Here is a 25,301-nt window from a genome sequence, read left to right on the forward strand (position 1 = left end):
GGCTCAAGATCTTGGCATGTAAAGAATCCTGGAAATTTTCATGAAAACGCACTGGGACAATAGCATATCATACTGAACCTGAGATTTAAATTTTTTAAAAAGTCAATTTTAACTATTACATCACAGGCTTTAGAGAAACAGGAATACTGACAGTTCTGAAGACTGTCCAAAAAAACCACATTTTGAAAGCAAAAGGGCTTTTTTAAGCACAAAAATGGCTTCTTGTCAGCTTTCTTTTTTATTTGAAATGAATTTTACTCAACAGATATGAATAAAAAAAGGGGGAGGGAGAGAAGACAGATGCTACCTGATTAATTTGTTTCAACAGATAGGTGTAATTCTGCTTCCTGTGTTCATTAACCATAAAGCATCACCTTCCCCTCAACAAACAAGCACTCTTGCTTCAAGGGCATTGTGGCAATAACAATCTATTACACACATGCAAGACATCTTACTCGAGCAATGGTAAATGTAAAAGACATTTCTATTTACCCAGAAAAATCTTCCTGGTGCATAGTGATGATAATAGCTTCCACTGAATCTCCTACAGAGTTCAGCAGCGGCTGAACAGCACTTCCCATTAGATCATGGACTGCCTAAAATAGAACAAGAAAAAGGCAGAAGTAAGGAAACAAAAACTAGAAGCATTTGCATTTTGACACCTCAAAAATACCTTAGGAAACAGTTCATTTTATCAGTGCTTTTTATTATTTTGCATTTGAAAATGCAAAATAGGAGAACCGAACCTAAAGATAACATTTTTCTTTAACTGATTTTACCAGTAAAGGCTGCTTGCTGCTTCCTTTAAAAGCATTCCTTTTTGAAGGAAGGCTTTCCAAATTGCTTTGCCCAGCAATTTGGCATTCCTGGTTTGTATATGTACATGTTTTGGGGCACATTTGGCTCAGCTGTTCATTGCCCAGACACAAGCTGCCCTTCATTGCCCTGCACACAACCCCTCCCTGCCCAGCAGGACAGACTTGGAGAGCTGTCAGCCACAGAGGCTGCACCACCATCCACATCCCCCTCCAGGAAAGCACCAGGTCACATAAAAATTATAATCTGATGTCTGTCGGGGGAGAAAGGGGGTGATGAAGGATCCAGCTATTGCTGTGTGAATGCTGCAGAGAAAGACATTTATTTTCACAGTCAGAGGACATCTATGTCCTGACTGTTATGAGAATATTCTGAATACAAGCATGACTCAAGCAGTGATTTGGCACAGGTAACACACATGTAGCTGCAGACACAATAAATTAGAAATGTCAGAATATTTGTGTACCTGTTACTGAATATACTGATGTAAAATAATAGGTGGGAAATAAGTGCCCATTTTAAGTGTAACAAACAAAGCCAAGCTCAGCCCTGTCCCTGAAGCATATGGACATTCAATTACCTTTAAGGCAGTTGTGACAGTTTGCTCAGCAGCTGCTGGAAATGAACTCTGACTGGTAATAACCTAAAAATTGTAAAGTAATTGTTAATAGTCAGCATTCAACAAATTATTAGAATTCATAATATTCACCATCATTAAAAAACATACTGAGTTATCCTTAGTAATGAGTGTTTACAGATAACTATCAAGTGTGCTCTATACAAACAGAATTTTCAGTGCATCATCAATCCATTGCTCTCAGATTTCCTATGGACTCTGCTTCTGCCTTGGCAAAGAAATGACTCAATGGAGTGAAGCTGAAATTTAGCTGAAGGGCTAACAGAATCAGAATAAAAATAACTGGTGTATTCTCCCACTGCTAAGTATAGAATTCATGGAGAACTATACAAGCAGCTCTGTGGCAAATGTTTGAAGGAATGGTTGTTCTTTCTCAGTATTATGACTATTATAGCACAACATGTTAAATAGTTGTTTATGTACAGCTAAAACAATATTAAAATTGAGAGTCAAGGAATGATCTGAAGGACTATTCTACCAATTTCCTTACAGTCTTGAACATGCTACACAATAGTATTTTTAAGCCAGATAAGTACTGAACTCAAAGACTGAATCATATCAGATCTCCCTCCAACACTAAGACACATGAGGTTCATTACTAAGTACAACAGAAAAAGCAGACTTAAAAGTTGATCTACCATCTGTTTGCAAAATCCAAGGAAATTTTACAGGCTTTTTAGCATTTTTAAAAATTCTTTGAACATATCCAGAGTCAGGAGTGCTCATGATCTTTTTTCTAATCAGGCTAGGATTTAAATACGATTAACTGCAAGTACTAATATATCTGTTTGGTTTAGTTTACAAAGACTGTGTAACAACTGGCATCATTAAATTGGAATTATTCATAACTGTGCTTAGTCCTGAAAAATTTCCAGGCCAGACTTTAGTCACAGTAATAATGTATGGAGATTTTTATGAGCTATTGCTTTTCTTGATTTCACCCTTTCCTTCTTCTTTTCAGTTTGGCCACAATTGTGGGAAAGCATTGAAGGTCTCCTGAAAAACACAAGCTTGGGCTGAAGCAGATGCAGCAAAGGTGCTATCAGCCTGATTAGAACAAAGACAGATAAGAAAAAACAAACAGTTCAATTGTTTATGCTCACAAAGTAGTGCCTGTCAGATGTGATTATTCTCTAGAAAGATATTTTTATTCTTCTAATATTGACAGTTTGTCATATAGTGGTGCTTACAAAGGCCAGCCCAGTCTCAAAGAGCTGTACAAATGCACAGCAAAGTGCAGCTCTTAACACAAAATTGGGCTCTATTTGTCAAGAGTTCTTATCCACTGAATGGAGCATAAGAACAGGACAGAGCAAGCAGGTTAACACTATGGCAAGAAGAGGAATGCCAGAAGAAGCCTACCTTCAGAACAGCCTGGTGCAGTTTGTACAGAGAATTGACCACAGCCACGTTCCTTCTCTGGCCCTCTGTCAGTGGCCCAATCACCTGGCTGGCATCTCCTTGAGTGGACAGCTGCAGGGATCACAGAAATTGTTGGTACCAACTCTTTAAACAGTGTATCTAAGTTAACCATAACAAAGCAAAAACCAACAGGCCCTCACTACCCAATGTTCTTCCATTTAACTCTGGTCTTGATTCATAGAATTTCCATCTTCAGATGAAACAGCCTGAACAACAGCAACAGGAACCTTGGGAGACTGTCTCAGCTCCCAAACCAACACTGAGACCCACAGTAATCCTGGAGACACCTAGTCCCAGCAAAACTTCAACTTTGTAATCTCAGTCAGGTGAAATCACCTACCTGACAAAGCCCAAGCAGCTTTTCTCTATGAGCAGCATACATTTTTCTGTATGCCCTCAGTCTGTCCTTCTGACAACTATCCCAGCCTCTCCTTAAAAGCTCTGCTTTTTCAAATAGATGGCTTAGAGCTTTGTATATATTGCAGGCTTATAAATCAACAGAAAAATAGAACTACAAGGACCAAAACTGCTAGACCTGTCATTAAGAAGTTTTATATATTAATCTTTCAACAAAAATCAAAGAAATATTTCTTCATATTAAACTGCATAAAGCATGCATTTTTTATTACTATGACAGAAATTGAAGTTCCAGGATGATATACATAAATAGCCATTAACTATGAAATGAAACAGTCTTGTAAGGACACCATAGCATATATTTATAATTTAAAATATAATAAACGGCAGTTGGTAAACAAACAAAATTTTTCTTGTGCACTGAAAGCTGCAGAAATACAAAGAACTGACAAATGGTGATGTGAATTCTAGAAGTACATCTAAACATTAAAGCAAGAATACCTATTAATAGAAGGCTTTACTGAGATATAATTACCCAACTAGTTATCTATGTTTCAGGATACAGAATTATCTTCCAGGAAATCCCTGAAGATATCTAGCTCCAAAAGTCTCTCAGTAAAAATATATTCAACTCACTGAGCAAATGGTAAAGAGGCTTTCATGGAAGTTGTCTAGACACAGTTGTAGGTCCTACAGAAAGCTCCTAAACTAAAACTGAGTTTTATACAATAATAATTGTTTAAGAACAAAAGAAACAAACATAATATGAAAATATTTAACTTATGAGAAACAGTGAATCTTTACTACTGAAAGACTATTAGACTATTTCCATACTTCCCATAGCTCCCACACAGCATAAACACAGTCAGCATACAAGCAGTTATCTAGTATTTTCCAGCACTGCTAATGATGAAGTATTGGACAGGCTTTTGCAAGCACCCAGGACCTCTGATTTATTCACAGCACTATGGTGACAATATGTGTTCATTGCTCTTTCTTCAAATTAAGGGGTTATTTCAGGATAAATAGGTTTTGTAGAAGGAAAGATCTTTTCCAATGTACCTTCAATTATTTGATATCAAAATGTATCCTTTAACTGGCTGACAGCTATATTGTTGTGTCAGTATTTTCCTGCCTCCCTGATGAGAACAGCCATGTGAGGAACAACATCCCTGTTTCCTTCTAGATATTTCTTTCTGACAGACCTGACTGGTTTTTAGAATTCCGCTTCTCACATTTACAGCTCCACAGATTAATAACAAAACAGCTGTGCAAAGAAAGACCCTGTCCACCCTGCTGACCACCCTCCCAGACACAAATAACCTTCTTCTCCACACTTTTTAACGTACTGTACAGAAGAATTTCTATTTTTGCACATTTACAACTATTACATAAAATATAGTATTAAACCAGTAAAATTTTGCATCCCAGTCACTGAAATTTCAGTTCCTCAGAGTTGTAAAGGGGTCACAATTTCTTAGACATTGGACTCTGTCTCTCCTGCTGGTGAAAAAGCTTAACTGGTAAGTAAAACCATTAATGAGTACAAACATAACCCGTCTGCAATAACAAGAAATTCTTGCAGTCAGCAACAGTGCACCACAGCTTCACAGGCAAAATCTGAAAATACCTTAAAAACAACTAATCCTTGGAAAACTGTTTACCAGATTAGATTTCATTTAACTAATCCACTTGAACTTTGACAGTTACATGTGCTGATCCCTTGTACATCCTAAAACCCCTGGTCTAAAGCAAAGAGGCTTGAAAAACTTGACTCTTATAACTAGCAATTGGAACTGGTCAGCCCCGGGCTCTCTAGGACCATTTCTCCTGAAGGTGTGCCATGAGAACACCTGGAATCTGCATGGGCAGGTGTGTCCTACCATTTACAGAAGTCTCTCTTGCTGCCATCACAATGGTTTCTCTGACTTTGCTTCAAGGCAAGAAAGTTCTGCACTCTGTCCAGTTTGGTTCTTGTACCAACACCGTGTCACTGGCATGAGTCTGGATTTCACACAGTTGATCATTACTCCAGATTCTAATGCCTCAGACTGAATTCTTGACACTCTTTATATCCATTATACAATCATGTGTGGAGGATTTTATTGAGTTGGTTAGCTGAGAAAGGCCATACTGACTTAATGCCGCTGGTTAAGCTTGAAAGGGAGGTCAGCAGTCTCTGATTCAGTGACTGCTGACAGGCAAGAATGCCGGATGGCCTTGCTGCAACATGAGGAAAGGGAGGTGAGATTAGTCCTGAATATCTGCAGAATGTAACAGAAGAATAAGCACAAGAATGTAAAAGTAGGTGTAGTTGCTGATATGTAACTAACCAATCCTGAGCTCAACTTTTGCAATATGTATGAAGCTTATTAAGAACTATATTTAACCCGCCGTATTCGATCAATAAATTGGACTTGGATGAACCAATGGGTGTCTGGGTCTCCTTCCTCCGACAAATGGTGGAGAATGCGGGCAAAGGCAGCATTCTGAACGTTCGCTCTCTTGGATTATAAATTCGCCACGGTCGGGGAAGTTGGGTGAGAGTCCTTGCAGCCGGGACGGTGCCGGATTTTAAAAGCACCCTTGAGGATTACAAAAGGTATCTCAAGTCTCTACGTGTCGCCGAGAGCCTGGAGAGCTGCAACAGCGCGCGCTGATATATAGGTATGGATAGGCAAGCGACATACGGTCCCTTCTCCTCATATTTAGAAAGGCGAGGAGTAAAAGGGATAGATTTTAAAAAGGAATTACCAGGGTTATTAGCTTATGGTCATTCTAAAAGAATTTTTGCTAACCCACATACAGTTCATGAGATAGTAGAGTGGAAAAAGTTTGGGGATATCCTGTGGGATACGGTGTTAGATGATGATAAGTCAGCAAAGAAATTTGGCAAGTTATGGCGGGTGGTGTATAATACGTTACTTCAGCAGGTCTCTGAGAGAAAGGCAGCAGAAAGGGCAACAGAAGCTCATAAGAGGAATATAGGGTATGGTCGTGAGGATGATCCCTTAGCACCTTCTGTAACTCAGATACTTATGCCTAAGGGTCCCCAGCAAAATGGTGTGGAAAATTTTCCCTTAGATACAGTGGAACCATCTGCACCCTTCCTGTCAGAGGGGGAGGGCGAGTTGGATGGTGGGGGTGGGAGCAAGCCAGCTTTGCCTCCGCCGCCAGCTTCAGACGAGTTGGATGGTGGAGGTAAGAGCAAGCCAGCTTTGCCTCCGCCGCCAGCTTCAGGCGGGTCGGATGGTGGGGGTGGGAGCAAGCCAGCTTCGCCTCCGCCGCCGCCTTTGCCTCCGCCGCTTCCCCCGAGCGGGCCGGCTCCGACGGGGGGGCCACTTCCCCCGCGCGAGTCGTCTCCGGTTTCACTGTCAGCTCCAGCAGCGGGGGGGCCGCCTCCCCCGCGCTGGAGTCAGCTCCTGCTCCACTGCCTTCCCCGTGCGAGAACTCGGTCTCTGTACCGAGGTGCCAGCAGCATAGCACCCTTAAAGAGCCAGATCCCATCCCGGGGGCACACAGTGACCTATGGGGGGAGATGGCTAAACAGAGGAGGGAAGCTTGGGCTGCTTTGGCAAAAGTAGTAATGCAGATGGGGGATGGCGAGGCGGTGGAAGTAGCTTCTAATCTTGCATGTCCGGTTACATACACACCACAGTATGATGCACAGGGGAACCTTGCACATAATATAGCAGAATATACTCCCTTAGATTGGAAGATGTTAGCTCAATTACGTTCTATGGTTAGTTTGGAGTAAAAAGTGAACCTGTTAAGCAAATGCAAGAGTGTTAGCTACTTTAGGGGCAAATTGGACTATTGAGGAAGCTTTAGAGCGAATGGCATTAATGCCAACAGCTTCACAGGCATTTATAGTAGAAACTTTAAAGGTATTAGGATTAGGGTTACAAAGGCAAGCAGAGTCTACTCAAAATCAGGTGTTAGCTGCTCAGAATCAGGTGTTAGCTGCTCTTGCTCCTCTCCGAAGCGGCTCACTGGCGGACACGCAGAGCTCGAGACCATTCATCAAGTGTTACTGATGCGGCAATGAGGGACATACGCGCTCAGACACAAGAACCGCCGTGACATCAGAGACATCAGCTGCTGCCGTGACATCACTGTCACCTCCTGTCTGCAACAGCAACAGCAGAGAGCCTCGGTTTGGACTTATCAGCAGCAGTAGACGTCACATTAATGACAAATCGGCCTGAGAGGATACCAAGTGGAGTAAAGGGTCCTCTTATATTAAATGGATAAAGATGTGGAGCATTGTTATTAGGACGTTCTTCAATAACTATGCTGGGATTATTTGTATTGCCTGGTGTTATCGATGTGGATTATACAGGGGAAATACAAATCATGGTTTACACCCTTTATCCTCCTATTAAAATAACAAAAGGACAACGCATTGCACAATTAATACCACTATCACAAATGACATCTGGTATACCATCATTTACTGGGCAAATACGGAATGAGAAGGGTTTTGGCTCTACTGATGTTACACTTTTAACTGTGGATTTACAAAATAGACCAAAACAAAAAGTGGAAATTACCCATGGGCATCAAAGCATAACCCTTTATGGATTATTGGATACAGGAGCTATTACAGCTTTTACAGATGCAGGAAAGAAATCAAGGCGTGCTGCTGTCACCTGGCAAGAAAAAGGACAATGGAAGCATCAACTTCTTACAGCAGATCCTGCAGATAGTTTACAAACTTTGGAATTGTTAGCAGTAGTATGGGCAATGTCTAACTTACAGGAGCCTTAAATGTGGTCACAGACTCTATGTATGTTGCCGGAGTAGCCAGACGAATAGAGGAAGCAGCAATTAAGGGAGTGAATAATAAACGATTGTATGAGTTATTGATACAATTAAGGAAAGCTTTACGAGAGAGAAATGCAGTGTATTCTGTGATTCATATTGGGAGTCATAAATGGTCTGAAGGTTTAGGAGAAGGGAATGAACGTGCAGACAAATTGGTTACTTTACCCATTGATAACTCTTGTCCTATTGACAAGCATACATTGGCCAGAGAAGCACATAGCAGATATCATCAAAATGCAAGAGGGCTTGCAAAACATTTTGAGCTGAGTTTATCAGAAGCTAAAGCCATTGTTAGAGCATGTCCAATATGTAGTTATCATAATGAGGGAATAGGTTTAGGCATGGGAGTTAATCCTCGAGGTTTAGAAATAAATGAGAAATGGCAAATGGATGTTACACATATAGCTAGATTTGGTAAAGTTAAGTGTGTGCATGTCACTATAGATACATATAGTCATTACATATGGGCTACGGCTCAGGCAGGAGAAAAAGCTACACATGTTATCAGGCACCTGTTAAGTTGTTTTGCTGTTATGGGAGTCCCAAAGAGTATCAAAACAGATAATGGTCAAGCTTATGTGAGTGCTAGGGTCCAGAAATTCTTGAATCAGTGGTCTGTTAGGCATGTGACAGGTATTCCACACTCTCCTACTGGATAGGCAATAGTGGAAAGAGCAAATGGTACCCTTAAGCAGTATATTGAGAAGCATCAAGATTTAACAGACCCACAATCATGCTTAGCTAAGGTTCTGTATGTGATCAATCATTTATGTATTTTTGGGGAAGACGATATCCCTCCTGCAATTAAACATCATCCGAGGTCAGGTCAGGAAATTAAAACTCGACTACAGGATTATGGGAAAAACCTGCAAAAGTATTATACTGGGATCGGGGATATCTTTGTGTTTCCTCACCTACAGGACCTCTGTGGGTGCCTGCTAAGTGGACTAAACCTGTTTTTGATGCAGCCTCTGGTGGACTGTCTCACGGAGGAGGACAAGGAGCTACTGGGGAAGAAACTGTTTCTAGTCCTACGACCACTACTGTTACAGTTGAAGGGACACTCGAAAGTGTTGGACAAAGCACTGACACGTCACTATCGGACGGCCCAGGAGCCGATTGGTTTTATTGACTCATTATCAACTTTTCGTTTAACAAATCCAGCAAAGGAACATTGCCTTCACTGTTATGATCCACATTGTGCTGCCTGGATTGCTCTACGTTGTGGGGGTTGTGATAATACTTTTTGGATAGAACAATCATTATTATGGGATTTGTGGTGCCACATTTGTAAGCACGAGCACACGTGGGGTAAAAGCTGGCAAGATGAATTAAGGAGACAAACAGGGCTAAATGCATATGTACCTTTAAATCTTTATGAGTCTCCTGAACAAAAAATTCTTGCTTATTATCAATGGGAAGTACAATGTGTTGTAAATAGAATTGAGGTTCAAAGTAAAGTCACGTATAGTCTCTGTAAGGTGTAGAAAATTAGTACCTTTAACACAACGTTCGATTGTAGGGTCCTTCAGAGGGAATCCTGAAAGAGCACTAGACTGCTGCATTGAAAAGTTGCAAAAATTAAGTTTGCAAGTAACAGTACCAGTAAAGTTAGGAGCAGCAAAACTGAAAGCAGATAAGAAAAAGAAGGTAAGATGGGGAACAACCTCATCTAAATAAGGCTATTAGTGATTGCTAATTAGCTTTCTATGATTAGGGCAATTTCACATCTATGGGACTCTGCCTTGTGGGTTGATGTAGCTCCATGGGACCCTGCTTCGTGGCATGCTATAGGTGTTGAAGAACAAGAACAGCGATTACGAGATAAGATACATTTTGTATTAAAGAAGGAGCTTGAATTGGTAGCTGTATATAGTAAGAAAGGTGAAGAGGCTTTGCAATCACCACCATTAAATTGGTTGCATTGGGTCGAAGAGACAGATTTTTATACTGGTCCCTACTTACATTCACTTCCTTGTTATGTTTGCAAAAGGGATGCTGATAAGTGCTATGCATGGATAGCTTTGCTTTGTGCAGGTTGTAATAAGATTTATTGGTACTCACAAAAGACAATAGCAAATTTATGGTGTGGACCTTGTTTCGGGAAGTGGATTCAAGATTTTGTCTGGGTTAGAGCTCTTGAACAAAATACTGGCCTGCCAGGAAGGGCAGGATTGGAGCTTTTTGAGAGTGCAGAACAAGTGGTTATAGCATATATTAGATGGAAATTACAGCAAGTACTTAGAGAGCTTGAAATTACTACATCCTCACGCATCATAGCAGCTCGCTGTAAAGCTGATTTGCTTTTAAACCTACCTGATGCTATGCAGTTTAATAAGTAATCGAACTTTATGCATGCGTAACATGTCTAACATCACATTGCCAGCACAGCAAGGATATACTGCAGGTCAGAGTGATGGCTATCGCCAATGCTTACTAATCCAATCACTTAACACCTCTTTGCATTCTCCTCCTGAGGAATTGGATCTTTTTGGAAGTGCAAATGCCAGTATGCCTAACACTACAGCTGGAGGATAGTTTAGTTTCAAACCCTTGGATGTTCAAAATTTAAATCAACCTAAAGACACATGGGCCACCTTGGATTCATCCCTGAATTTGAGTGAATTCTCTCCACAGCATTACAGTCAATGTAACGGCACAAACATCACGGCACCAATGAAATTACCTACAGGAATATTTCTAATTTGTGGAGACAGGGCGTGGAATGGTGTACCAGCTAAGCCACAGGGTGGACCCTGTTATTTGGGAAAATTGTCCTTGTTTCACCCTAATGTGTCCTTGCTAATGCAGCTCAGTCAAACATCAAACAGGAAAAGGCGTAGTATACATGACTTGGACTGCAGCCAGATAAGAGATCCAAAGTTTTGGGGTACATTCAGACAAGTAGTAGTTTCAACTATCTTACCAGGAGGATCTGCCAATAAGGCTATGAATTTAGCAAAACAATTAGGGTGCTGGACAAGAAATGAGCTGAACCAGACATCCCAAATTCTGGACATGTTAACCGCAGATGTACAAAGTGTTAACCATGCAGTTTTGCAAAATAGAGCTGCTGTAGACTTTTTGCTCTTAGCACAAGGGCATGGATGTGAAGAGTTTGAGGGAATGTGTTGCATGAATCTGTCTGATCGTTCGGTGTCCATTCACACTAAGATAAAAGAATTGCAACAAGGACTTCACAATCTCAAGGAAGAAGAAGGTTTAGGAATTGACAAATGGCTTAAAAACTTAGGACTTGGGCCATGGCTAAGGAACCTTGTGATCTATGCTATAGGACTACTGGGTGTAGTTTTACTGTTTTTGCTTATTTTGCCTTGTGTCTTTAATTGTATTCAAAACATGGTCAGTCGTATGATAGCAAAAATGCAAACTAATCTCCTTGCTTAAGAAGAAAACGGGGGAAATGTGGAGGATTTTATTGAGTTGGTTAGCTGAGAAAGGCCATACTGACTTAATGCCGCTGGTTAAGCTTGAAAGGGAGGTCAGCAGTCTCTGATTCAGTGACTGCTGACAGGCAAGAATGCCGGATGGCCTTGCTGCAACATGAGGAAAGGGAGGTGAGATTAGTCCTGAATATCTGCAGAATGTAACAGAAGAATAAGCACAAGAATGTAAAAGTAGGTGTAGTTGCTGATATGTAACTAACCAATCCTGAGCTCAACTTTTGCAATATGTATGAAGCTTATTAAGAACTATATTTAACCCGCCGTATTCGATCAATAAATTGGACTTGGATGAACCAATGGGTGTCTGGGTCTCCTTCCTCCGACAATCATGCATCCAGTTAGGAAAAATGTCATTATTGTGTCTCCCTGGTTTCCAGAAGCCAGGCTTATGGTCCTTTCACTACAGACATAAACCACCCCTCAGTTTCTTTTCCAGCATAGAGGGTCTTATCAATGATTCACATTTATCACTCTTTTTTATACAGAAAGTACTTTGAAAGTTCTGTGCTAGACACAGGTCATGCATTTAAACCCAGTGGTAGTGCAACTTTTCCTCTCTTATCTGGCCACTGGGGATTGCACTGTATAAATAGGTTAAGTCAAATAAATGTGAAGCCTGTGCACGTCTGCTCAGACTGCCTGAAAGACACAGTCCACAGACCCTCTTTTGGATGAAGGCACTGGAGAAAAAATCAGTCAGATATATCCTGAAATGCAGAAGGCTAGGAAGGGTGAATTATGCTCAGCAGAAACAGGGGGGACAGAAGGGGTGACTTCATCCCAAATCAGAATCTATTTCGGGAAACAAGTGAAAGACCAAGTGCAGCTGAAGGCCAGATCCCATCTCCAGGGAGCTGTCAGTCACCCTGGGAGTTAGTCTGGTTTAAGTCTGCTAGCTGAAAATAAAGGAAAAGAAATGATGTTGAAGCCAGACCTGAATGAGCAGCAGCAACAAGGACTGTAATTGTTCCACATTTCTGTATCTGCCTTAAGTGTAGCAATCGATTTCTTACACTCTTCACTTCAGTTAAGAGAAATTGTTTCTGCTTTTACCTCAAGCCTGCCTACTATTTACAGTAATTTCATGGGCAGTAGCACAGGCACCCATTCCCCAGCAAGCATCAATTCTACAAGGGGTGACATGTCAGTGTGAGCTCCCTTTGCCAACAGGAGCTAGGAGCACACTGCCAGCATGGGATGCTCGTGAGGAAGAGTGAGGCAGAGAGGTGTCCTAGCAGGAAATATGAGCCAGGACTGTTGTACCATGCATCCAGGCACTGGGACAAAGGCTGTGTCTCATGGTGCTCTAAAAACTGTGAATGTGAGCTTCTGTCCCACGCAGCATTTAAAAACAGCAAGGGCAGCTGTTAAACTGAAATGAGAAAGAAACACTGGGAGGCTGTGCCTTTCTGACATATAGGAGTGTTTTCTCTAAAGTAGGAGGTTGAAATGTGCAGGTTCAATCCAGCAGCTGACTAGCTGGAAGAAGCTGCAGAGAAGAATTTTGGGGGTTTTAAAATCTAATTCAACTGAATCTGAGACCTAAGCAGTACACTGATATCAGGTAGCCTACTGAACAAAAAAAACCACTTGTAGAAGCCAATACACAAAAAATGTGTCACAAAGAGGAACAAGCTGACTTCAGGTCCTCTGACTTACTTCAGTCTGACATGGTAAGAAGCTGTAAGCCATGACTGGCAGTGTGCTCTCACTGAACTCAGAAGTTCTTCCAAAAAATAGCTTCTTTTAGTTTGTATCCCTCAATGCACCTACATGATTACACTGCTTCACCTCCAGAGAGAGGAGGTGTCTCATCTTGGGTCAGTCTGCCCAGTACAGAAAGTTTCAGGAATGATTCACCTGACTACATGCAGGAAACCATGAAGCAGAGAAGTAAGAACTTTCTTGAATAATTCACCTAGGTTATTTTAAAACCCCTGCTTTGGGAAGATGGTACATGCACCCTGTAGCACCTGTTTCTCTTCACTAGCTATAAAGGGAATTTACAGCAGTAGAACAGATCCCTAGTAGTCTTGTCAGATACATTCTCACCCTATAAATGTATTTGCACCCCTTTGCATAGACATACTTTGGAAATATGTCTTGGAAATAACCAGATGAAGTGCTCTAGATTTGACACTTCTCTGTGTTTGATGCCTTAGAACAGACATGAAATTTGACAGCATGGATTGGATCTCACATGTTGAGACATGTGCAATGATAAGACTGCTCTGGGATTCAATGCTTGTTTTCACCATGAAGCAATGAATGTAGAATTTGGATTAGGCCATGAATCACATCATCAGTTCTCCCTTGGGTTATAAATGAAATGCTAACTGAGTTTGTCTTTTCTTGTAGGAAAGCTCAGACTATTGATACATCTTTTCCTGTAAGTTTTTTTAGTGCTTCAAAGTGACTAACAGTCCCCTCTTTCAACAGGTGGCAGCTCAGAAGAGACACTGATTTGTGAGCTGGTTTGCTACTATTCTCTTCATAGACTACATATCTTGTGAAAAACTTCAGTTTCACACTTAGCAACTAAGATCTCCTGTGCATCCTTACTGACAGTTTTGGAAAGCTCCATTTATTTGATTTTTCTGAAACAACCTCAGCAAACCCATTTTCTTTAGAGCAGGAAACATCATCATAATTTAGGAGTATGGAGAAGATCCTAAAATAAGACTGAAGTAGGGCTTCTCAACAAATCATTCAATCCAACTCCAGGATCACAAGACTAAAGAGTGTTTTGATAGCACAAACTGAACTGCAGTTGTCAAGCTGACATTTTCAACAATAAATGCATTCCTAATAGATGCAGCTGATGTTGCCATACCTCTGGCAGAAGGCAATCAATCCATCTGCTACTTGGCCTCCTGCCTGATCACAACAACTTATTATAAAGCACAGAATCCATTTAGAGAGCTTCTGAGTCAATAGGGCTTGGCCCTGGGATTTCTCCCATAAACTACAAATAATTGGGATGATTTACTCTTAGGTGTAATGTTTGCCGTATTGCAGAAGGAGCCTTTTACAATCTTTTTCCACACCTAAAAACCACAAAGGTTTAGTAGAATCAGTTTTCTACTAATTGTAAAAAAAAAAGCACCACTTAGCAGAAAAATATGGAAGAATCTGAACTCCATTAGCTATTCCACTTAAATATTAGTTACTTAGAGGATAATTTGTAAAAAGAAGAGACATAATTTAGAGGGTTGAAGTGTAGGATTTGAATGAATGTGTGGAAGTAAGTGGAAGTAAGATCCTTAACTGATAAGGATAAATTAATATGAGTGCTCTGCTTAAAAAAAACCCCACTAAAATTTAACAATAAATAATAAGTAAGAATTTATGTTCTTGGAGTGGCTTCTAATTTTGAAAAGAAGAAATATTTCAAGACATGAGGAAAGGAATAAGCTGTGAGTTCAGGCAATAATTTAAAATGTACATAATATCATGCATATTGCACCTTCAGGACATTCTTGTAGCTTACAGAATATTTTTTTTCAGCTTGCTCAGAAAAATGAAAATTTAATATTCTAGAAATATAGAGAAGGAGGCCTATGGTGAAGAAATTAAAAATCTTATAGAAAATATAATCATTACTTTGGAAAGAAAGATTTGAAGGGACTGTTACATCCTTGACCAGGAAAAAGACCGAACATCATGTTCACACTATTCATGTTAAAAGAAGCAGCAATCATTGAACCATTTCCTCAGGCATATTTCTGCTTTGTTTTGGTTTTTCTTCCTTAATATTTTCAAAAGCCAAAGAAATGGAAGAAAAACAGCAAATGGTCTTTCTGTCACAGAAAAGACAGGATTTATCTCCAAATCTTTGAATCATCTGAGAAGAAAAGCACTGTACAAGTAACCAAAAGTGACTAATGGTTCATGGTTCTTAAACAATGAGCTGCTTTAAAACAACTGTGATATCAGAAAGCACTTATAAAACCAGTTCCTTTAAGGAATCTCAGAGAATACCAAACCTGAAATACATGGAATAATTTCTCAACTACAGAAAATTATGTCCCTTCTATTATCCAGCCAGACCAAGTCTGAGGAGGATTTCAAGGACAATGTGTGTTGATCCTGATACCTCTGACTGGAATGGTTTATTGCACTTCTCATGCTTGCCAAATTAATGACTGAATGATTAATCATATCTTATATGTAATCCCATTAGCTCCTGGTTTCAACCAGCTACTGAGAAAGCCCCTCCAGAGGTGGAGAGCAGACACATCCATCCCCAAGACACATGAGAGGTTCAACATGATTGGGTGATATTCACCTACAGATAAAAAATACAATCAGCTTATTTAATTGCCATCTGCCTTTTGTAGTATTGAGTCCAGCATTAACCAAGATTAGAATATTACTACCCCACACAAGTTTATAATTGAACTTTACATGGTCCAAATCTCATTACAGCTGTTCCAAAATTCAAGACTTCCAAATCCTTCGCCATATATATATACATCAACATTTAACCAAGTCCTTTTCTGAATCACAGAATTTAATTTGCTAAGAAATAACTTAGAGTTTACTATAACAAAATATTGCAAGGATTGTGCAATCACATTCTTTTACTACATGTTAGCAAAACAACATACTGGACTTAAAGAAGTCTTTTAACCAATTTCCTCACAAGATAAAGTAACTCCCAAAATCAGACTTTTATGTTTGGATGATTTTTTTCTGGAGTTTAGCCAGTATATCTTAAAAAAAAAAGTTTAAAAAATCACACATTTGTTATGTGAGTCACGATCTAACCAGCAAAAGACAACATGAGAAAATAGAAAATTCTTCATGAAGTTTTTTAATGTAACTCTCTCCTCCAGATTTTTAATTAATTTTAAAAGTTTAAATGCTTTTTAAAGTGATTTATCGGATAGATATTTCTAAGTATTCTCTGACCAATATAAGTACTTTCTAATGACTGTTTCTACAAAGCTCTTCTCATCTTTCCATCAAAAAAATAAATTACAAAACCTTACCTGACTTTTGATTATTTTTAAATTAGTCCTACTGCCATCTTTAGCTTTTATTACTGTACAGTGAAATAGCAATTATTCTGAAATTATTTTATTATATAATAGCCTCCCACATATTCTATTTAAATACCTATTAATGAATTCTTTTAATGTGCCAAACATTGAATTCATATTTTTGGGTTCTCTCATTTAAATAGCATGGGTACAAGTTTTTCATTGACAGTAATACCATGTCTTCAAGGTACTGGCATAGTACAATTAATTCATGTATCTCAAAAGAGAAGTGGGGAAAATATAATCTTTCACATTACTTACACCATTGTTACTGACCCGTTATTTACATAAACCCTTCCTGAGGTGTCATTTCACTCCTGTTCCTGAAGATTTGTGAGCTGATTAGATTTCATACTTCCCTCCGAAGTTCGCAATATTCGACATTTAGACAGGAGGACGAGATACATTTCCCTGGAACTGTCAGACAAATCTCATTGTTGGAATATGCCCTGACTAGTGATTCACCCGCAAATGAAAGCTTACAATTCAATATAGCACCATCTAATAGGAGACATAGATTAATTCTTATAAGATCACATAATAAAAAAGGCAATCAGAAATTCACTTTGTGTCATTACAATAAGGATTCATCATGCTTTTCAATTCAAAACCATCACAGGCTTCATAAATTTGCTGGGGTTTAAATCTGATGCCAGAATTCCAGTGCATTTTTATCCCTTTGCTGGAAGAATTTGGTTCCAGGAAATCTTTTCTCTCCCTCTTCACCCTGCTCTCCCCTACTTGATTGAATTATTCAGCTAGATGAATTTAACTATGTCACATAAGAGGATGGGTGGGCAAAAACCCAACACAGCTACCACAAACCACACAGTTATGTCTATAAACATCAGTAAACATCCTAACAAGAGATGCAGCTCACATCCACGTTCTTGCTACTCCAGCATATTTCATTTGAGCAATTTGCATAAATTAACTGGGCCAAAAAAATGTTTTTGGGCAGTGTAAGGTACATTTCTCCTTGAAATATATATGACTAATGCTAACTCAATGAATGCTTTCCTCCATAAATGAGGTCTTTATTATTTTCATTTCCCTAAAAGAAACCAGAATTACAGCCACTTTGTATCAACATTTTTCTTTCTTGCAACATGTTATGGATATTTGTCTCACCAGACTAGACAGACTGGGGCAAAATCAATGGAGAACTTTAGCCCAGCTAAATGGCTAACTTTAGTCCAGTTTAGTCCAGCTGCTCTCTGCCTTCTCCTAGTCAACTACTAGGGACAGACTGAAAGGTTGAGGAAAAAAAATCCTATCTCCATGAATACTCGGAGAAAACTAAGAATCAATCCTTCTCATCCAAGTGTTTTCTCATTGCTATATTTTAACTTTTAAATCCCATCCTCCTTTGTGCTTCTGCTTTTCACAATTTCACAGATTAAGCCAAGATGTTCCAATATAGTCCCTGGATCAGTTATAATACACTTAGCCTTTTAGATTCTGGACAAAAATATGCCATTCATACTGCTTCTCATCTAAATAACCCCCTGAAAACAGCTTATTTAAATCTTCATTGCTGTGATCAAGCATGACAGACGCTTTCTCTTCTACACATGACATTACAAAAATTCCTTGCAAAGACTGTCTCTTTCTCAGCTTGCTGTTTTAAGCTGAATTAATTGTTGGGGTTTTATTCCACCTGGCATTGCAGCCTTTTCTTTCCTCATTCTCTTTATTGCAACAATGTTTACAAGCCACTGAGGACAAGCATTAATAAAGTAGAGATTGTTTTTAACAGTAGTAATATAAACCAAGATCAGAGCACATTTAATTGCATTCTCAGGAAGAGAGATCATGGAAGATCTGTAAAGCCATAGCACGACAGCATTACACTTTCAAAACTACATCACCAAAAACAAACAGCAAACTTCCTTCTACTGACTATAACATATCAGATGCACCATAAATCCACTAAGAAAGAAATTATGAAAAAAATCAAGATCCATCTGCTACAAATAGTTATGATGATGGGATTGATATGCAGAAAGTTGAGATCTATTTTAAACCTCAGTAATTACAAAGTAGTTTTTAAAAACACTCAAAGGAAAGGATCAGCTTTTTTCAGAAAATATGAAACACAAAAGCACTTCTTCTAGAGCGGTGTGAGATGAATACGGCCTGTTTTCTTGTCTAGTCTGCCTCTAAACTCAAAAACTCTCCCAGGTAACCTACTCCAATCCATTCTAAATGGTTAGCTAGTAAACCAGATATATTTAATGAGAAGATATTAGTTCTGAGTATCCACTAAAATGTGAAAATTGAAAGTATCATTATGGGTAACTGTAAAAGACTAAATGAGCACCAATAACGAACACAACAGTGGCTAGGAATGCAAGTAAAAGAGAATTTGGAATTTTGGCATCTAAAAATCACAAGTTCAAATATAAACTGGATTGAAGGACAACAAGAGACAATTTGTCTCAGTTTCAGTCCTGGTGGAAAGTGGACATTTATTAAAATCTTCATAATGTGCATCACTGACTGTCTTACCTGAAGCCTCAGGAAGGAGACCTGTGACTGAAAAGGTCTGAGAAAAGATAAAATGAATCTTTTAAAATGTTTCCTACAGAGACTGAGCACAATGGCAGGGCAATGCACTGAGCTATACAAGTTTTGTGGGCAATACTAAAAATAATTTAAGAACAACTGCAGCAGAGCTGACTTTCCATTGTATATATTTTGATGCTAATCTTACGTAATACATTTGGTGCTGATCAGCATTACAAAGATCAGTGCTCTAAAAATATCTGAACATGACAGATAGATAGATAGTCTTCAGCCTGTATCTCCATCCATTACATTCACTAAAAATAGAATATTAAATTACAGAAGGGCTTGGTTGCACTAGCATGCAAAAAGGTGCCATCTGAGTTGGCTCAAAGAAATACTTGGCTATTTGAAGAAAGGGGTGAATACTGAAGAGTTAATATCCAAGAGTTTTCTTGCACCCATCTAGCAGTATTTTAAGTTGCCAATCAGCCACAATGCCATGGACAACTGTACTCTTTTCAAGGTCTAAAACTCTGGTAGAAACACCAAATGCTATATGAAAATAAGTCAAGTACAGCTGACAAGCACTGCGGATAGAAAAACATGTTGTGGAAAGCATATATTTTGAAGTTCTGGCAATCTAAGAAAATCTTAAGACCAAATGCAATAAGAAGAACATCACATCTCCTAACTTTTCCCTTAGAGATTTATTTACAGCAGAAGGAAGCATGAATTCCAGATGCAAGAAAAAAATTACTCCAATCTGTCAGCTTTTTAAGCTTCCTCTTGAACAGATTTTGCATCTCGCTTTTGTTCAGTCTCAGTCACATATTGGCTACACCCAGAGCTGTAAATTAAAGGGTACCAGGAAAGGTTCCTGGGTCTGGCACATGATTGTGTGAGCCACCACTCTGGTAGGACACTCATGGCCCACCCATTGGCCTGGGCCAACAGCTCCCTTGCCCAGCCTCCAGCTGCAGCTCAGGAGAGGCAGCCCCGCAGCCACCATGGCCAGGAGGGCTGCGGCAGGCGGGCCCTGCTCTGGGGAAGGGGAGCCCTCCCCAGCTGGGAGGCACTGCCTGGCCCCACGGCCCTCGGTGCCCAGGGGTGCTCCCAGGAACCTTCCACACCTGGGTACAGACATCGCTGTTACCCTCCAGCTCAGAGAGACATTCACAGCTGGGATGGCAGCTTAATCCTGAGTGTCTGTCACAAACCCTTACTGACCTTGTGCTCCCAAGTGACAGTGGCAGACACTGACACAAGCAGCAGGGTGACAGCGTGGAGCCATTCAATAGACAGTTCTTCTGCAGCAAAAACAAACACTTCTTGCTGATCCTTGAAGTGAGGCCGACACTAATCGGAACAAACCTTGATAATACAAATTTGCCTTCACACAGATGAGACCAAGCTCATCTACTTACTTACATTTACTGTTCTAAGCATAGTTATGTGTTTTCAACACCCTTACTCTCTTTGAAAAACAAACCCAGACCATCTGGGGACAAGGAGTCAGTGATTGGGATATGCACGTACATAGTGTTTGCCTCTGAAGAAGGGGTTGACACGACAATGAATTGGTACATTTTCTACTTCTGCTTTTTTTTTTTGTATTTACTTTCTTAAATTATAATGCACTAAAAAAAAACAAACTGTCATCAAGCACATGCTTCTAATCATTATGACAGATAATAGTACTTTACAATAACACTGTCCTAGTTACACAATCTAGTACCAGTTAATTGAAAAGTAGATCTCAGTAGACCCTCAGAAGTTTAGAACTAATGTATATTAATTTTAATCACAGAATTTTTATGTTAGAGTCACTTTACATTTAAACATTAAGCCAGTTAAATATTCAGAATTGTTTCACAACATCTGAAATTCAGTTTCACCATTGTATTCAAAACCAAGATCAGGCTAAATCAAAGCTTCCCACTTACTTCCCAAGAAATCTTTTATTACTGCACATATTACTGCTCCAGTGCTCTGCAACTGATGCACATTCTAGAACCATGCATAACATTATATAACTCAAATATTTATTTAAGTAAATATAAATAAATCTCGATATACTACTGAGATCCAGGACAGTGAGAAAGAGGCTGCCTACTCTATATCACAGATATCATCAGCTGATGCTGACTTTTCCCTCAAAACAATCCAGAATCTTAAGACGTCATTCACCCAAATGTTCCACACAAATATTCTTATGTCTGAAGTGTACAGTCATCTATCACTTTTGGGATCAGCATGACAAATTTTCTCTCATTTTGTTTCCTGGCATGTCCAGTAGTAGAAGTCAAGAACAAGCGATTCAATGTCCTGTCCTTTGAGGATATGTGACAGCTATTTGAACCTTGGTGCAGTGACTGATTTTTGAGATGCTTACGTATTCTCTTTAATCTCAAAATCTGCTTCTCTCCCTGGCTTTTTAGCATTTTAACTTTGAAATAAATAAGATACACCACACATTGTCTTATGTTTTCTTAAGAAGACCAGGGCAGCATTCTTCAGAATGCCAGGAAGGACTGTGCTCTCTGCACAGGGCATAAAAACTTACACGTGGCAAACGTGATAATCACAAACACCACAACCACTGCCCAGGCTAAAATCCTGATGAGAAGCCAAGCCTCTACCATGAGCTATAAAGGACAGTTTAGTAGCTGAGGGCAAAGGTTAGTAGCTCTCCCAGAGCACTGTCCTCAGCCTGTGTTTCAAACCTCTGCCTCATTCATCTGCTTTTGTGATATATGTGGCATCAGTTCAACCACATTGAGTTAAGAGAATTTTAAAAATTATTCAAATTCTCTACTTCCTTCCTCCCTCATTACACCCACTCTCCATCTCCACATTTTGAGGGCTTCCTCTCCATGATTGCTTACAAGTCTGACAGCGGGAAAGATCTCCATTATATCATCTGCCTGCAGCCTCTTGTCTGCTGGAAAGATTCCTTTTTTCAGATAAACTTATTACTCCATAAAATACAATATTCCATATTTAGGAAACACTCCAATTATAGGCGATCACAGCTCCCACCAATTTTAGCCTTTTCTACCCCAACCATAGAAAAAATCTGCCTAATTTAGTCTGGCCATGCAGGTTCTTGCTTTGTCTGTACTTCAAGCAGACATGAACTTTGTTTGTGCTCCAGGCTGAGGGAGTGTTGTGTTCAGCAAGGTGCCACAGCTGAACTGGTCAGCATGGACTGGAGTGGAGCTAAAATGTGCTCTGCCATCTGGCAACACAGTAGAGTGAGTTTGTGTCTGCCTCAGTCATGTAAGCACACAATATCCTTATATAGAAATGTTTTTAAGACAGCTTAATCCACCAGAATTTGCCAGTAATCGCCCCCACCTGCTCCGAAAAGTAAGTGGGCAATCTCATTTTTACAATGCTGCCTCTGCAAATGACTCTTTGCTTGTTTTATTGGCCAAAGGAAAACGTTGTCTCTGATGATGCCTCTAGTGATGCCCTGTGGTGGGAGGAGTCAGAAGACAGCCTCCATCAGACAAGGCAGGAAGGATTGCTCTGGGACTCTGATCAAAATTCATAAAGATAGTCTGACAGGATGACTGTAAATCTAGGGAGGAAACTGGTAGAGGTCTCCAGGTTCACAAAGTAGGAGAATCACACCTTCTCTAAACAACTGCATTTTCATGTTCACAGCACAACACATTTCATCTATGTGCACTTGGTGGGTGTGTTAGTGTATTTCAATCCACCCACATGACAAGCTGAATAGAAACAGCACAAAAGTAAGAGAACATGCAGTACTCACATTCAGGTAACTGAAATCATCACTCTAAAACCGGAAAGAATGCATCAAAAAGACCCAACAACAAATACTGTTTCCACCAGTCCTGTGCTGGGAAGGGAACAGACTAGAGGACCAAAGAGTGCTCTTCCATCTTCAGTCTATATGGACAATGGATCTTACAATTTATTTTACTTCTTGTTGTCAAAATTACATATCTTGTAAACTTCCAGAGCTATTAAACCTCAATGTTTCATGACTTCTCTATCAACAGCAAACAAAAATATAGTGATTGCAAAGTTGCAATGAAGAGAATTTTATATATAAGAGAAAACACAAAATTTCAAGTACATTCAAAATTCAGCTCGGTAAATTACAACATTACAGGTAATCAACTGGGGAAACACAGTTTTGTTTCACTTTCAATCACTAGACTACCATTTTTAAATTTTTCTATAAATAAATGAAAAATCTGATATAAAGTAGCATATTAACAAAACCAAACATGAGTTCTAAAGACTGCAATCAAGGAGGCATCTTTTCCAAAAAAATAACAGACCAAGTCTGTTCCCTTATTATGGAAGATTACTGCAGAGTATTACTCTAGAGCAGTGGTCTTTGAAATGGGGCACATGCACCACAAGGATTAGGCAAAAGAAAATGGGGTGCACGACAAGAATATCAACAGTATATTATCAACTTCAATTTATTATCAACTTCTTATCAACTTCAACAGTAGACATATAGAAGTTATAAATAAAGAAGTATACATACAATGAGGGTGTACGCTCCAAAAGTTTATACTGACAGGAATGATAACCCTAAACGTTAAGATCACTGCACTACTACTGCCACGTCAAAGGCATGTAACAAAGGTGCTGGTGAGTGTTAAGTTCTCTTTTAAACTTCTCAACTATCAGTTAAACAAAAATATCTCTAGGAAGCAGATTTATGAGCTCCTATCTTTTGTTAAGGAACATGAATAAACATCCCAAATGACTCAACTTTTTTGTTTTCAGGAAATGCAACTTATTGCCTTCTCACAAATCTCTTCCCTTCACTATACTTATTGTAAGTATTTGATGAAAGAGCTAATTTTCCTGATGTGGCCAATAAACAAGAGCACAACACGTTGTATGTATCAATCAAGACAGATGATTAAAGGTATTTGCAAATGGGAATGGATGACTCCTCTGGAACTGAATAGAGAAAAGTTAGGGTTCTTTCTCATCTAGGCTACCTCACTTGCAAGAAAAAGTGGCCCGTGAACAAAATCTGGCTCAGTAAACAGACCTTTTGTTAAAATCTATGCACTGGATTACAAGGTGCAAATGTAGAAGAGGAAAATTTTGCTCAGATGTTCAGATTTGTTAACAACTTTTCCAATCTGGAATGAGAAGGATGTGGAAATGGTGACTAAACAGAAATCTGGTGGTGTCTGTAATCATTATGAAGAAGTCTGGCCTCTCTGTTTTAAGGAAAACATGAATAAGAAGAAACAAAATTTAACGGCACAGAGAAAATATACCAAGCACACTTTCTCAGCACCACAAAACACAGGATGGGTGGTGAAGATGAAAGCTAATACTCTTAAATTAACAGAAATATTTTTTAAATCCAGTGCAATGTCTAATTAGCCCTTCAAACTCTGTATAGTAAGAACATCTGCAATTACACTGAGTGAAATTAGGACAATAATTCTGAATGCTGCGTGGCATACCCCAACCACACCAAGCATCAGCAAGGGATTGACTAAAGATTCACCCAACATCAGAATGTGTCTACATACTGCTGCTTCCAGACATTATTATCTTCTCTGAACTAGTTAATAGAAGAACAGGTCTCAGGTGCAGGAAGTTCTAGATGTGGGGAAAGTTGAAAAGGGTACAAAGGCACAAGTAACATTAACAAATGTTTAGGATTTTGAGGAAGAGGCCATTTTTTCTTAGTCATTTTTGCTTTAGGACTGCATGTACAAACTGACAGATGCTGCTTTTGCTCAAAGGTAAAACCTTTGAATCTCGACTAACAAATTTCTTGTTATTTGTCTATTTAAGGATACTTGAAGAAACAGACATGAAATCTCAGTGAATTCCTTGTTATGTGAAACTGAGTAAATAAAAACCCTGACATCAACATCAGAATGTCTCAACCTTTTTAGAACTGCACATTTCACTTCTTCACCTTTCAAATCTACCTGCAATATTTCAACATTAAAAAAAAATTAATTATTTTTTAAACTCTCCTCCCCCCATCTTCCTTCACTTAGAATTCTGAGATGGTTTTGTTTACTTTTAATTTGGAAGAAAACTCAATTTCAAGTTCCTCCAGGAAATTAAATGTCCATCTCTAGCACTGCTCTGCTCTAGCTATCAGACATGCAGCATCTGAGCGGAAATGTTCCATGGCCCCTTCTCAGCTTTGGAGAGCAGGATTATTGTTGACTCCAAGCTATTGTTGGA

The 25,301-nt window shown here is 39.3% G+C and overlaps 1 protein-coding gene across 1 annotated transcript in view; it reads right to left on the minus strand.

Moving 5' to 3' along the window:
* The window catches only part of COG5 (component of oligomeric golgi complex 5), a 180,071-nt gene that overhangs the window by 20,187 nt on the left and 134,583 nt on the right, over positions 1–25,301 (minus strand). The window contains exons 15-17 of the mRNA XM_054275964.1: positions 2,816–2,926; positions 1,397–1,459; positions 493–596 (exon numbers count right to left, since the gene is read on the minus strand). Of these exons, the coding sequence (XP_054131939.1) occupies positions 493–596; positions 1,397–1,459; positions 2,816–2,926 (278 nt within the window). The remainder of the gene's footprint in view (positions 1–492; positions 597–1,396; positions 1,460–2,815; positions 2,927–25,301) is intronic.

Source organism: Melozone crissalis, unplaced genomic scaffold (assembly GCF_028551555.1).
Source record: "Melozone crissalis strain CALT ecotype California unplaced genomic scaffold, PUWL_Pcris_2 ptg000004l_1, whole genome shotgun sequence".
NCBI classification, from domain to species: domain Eukaryota; kingdom Metazoa; phylum Chordata; class Aves; order Passeriformes; family Passerellidae; genus Melozone; species Melozone crissalis.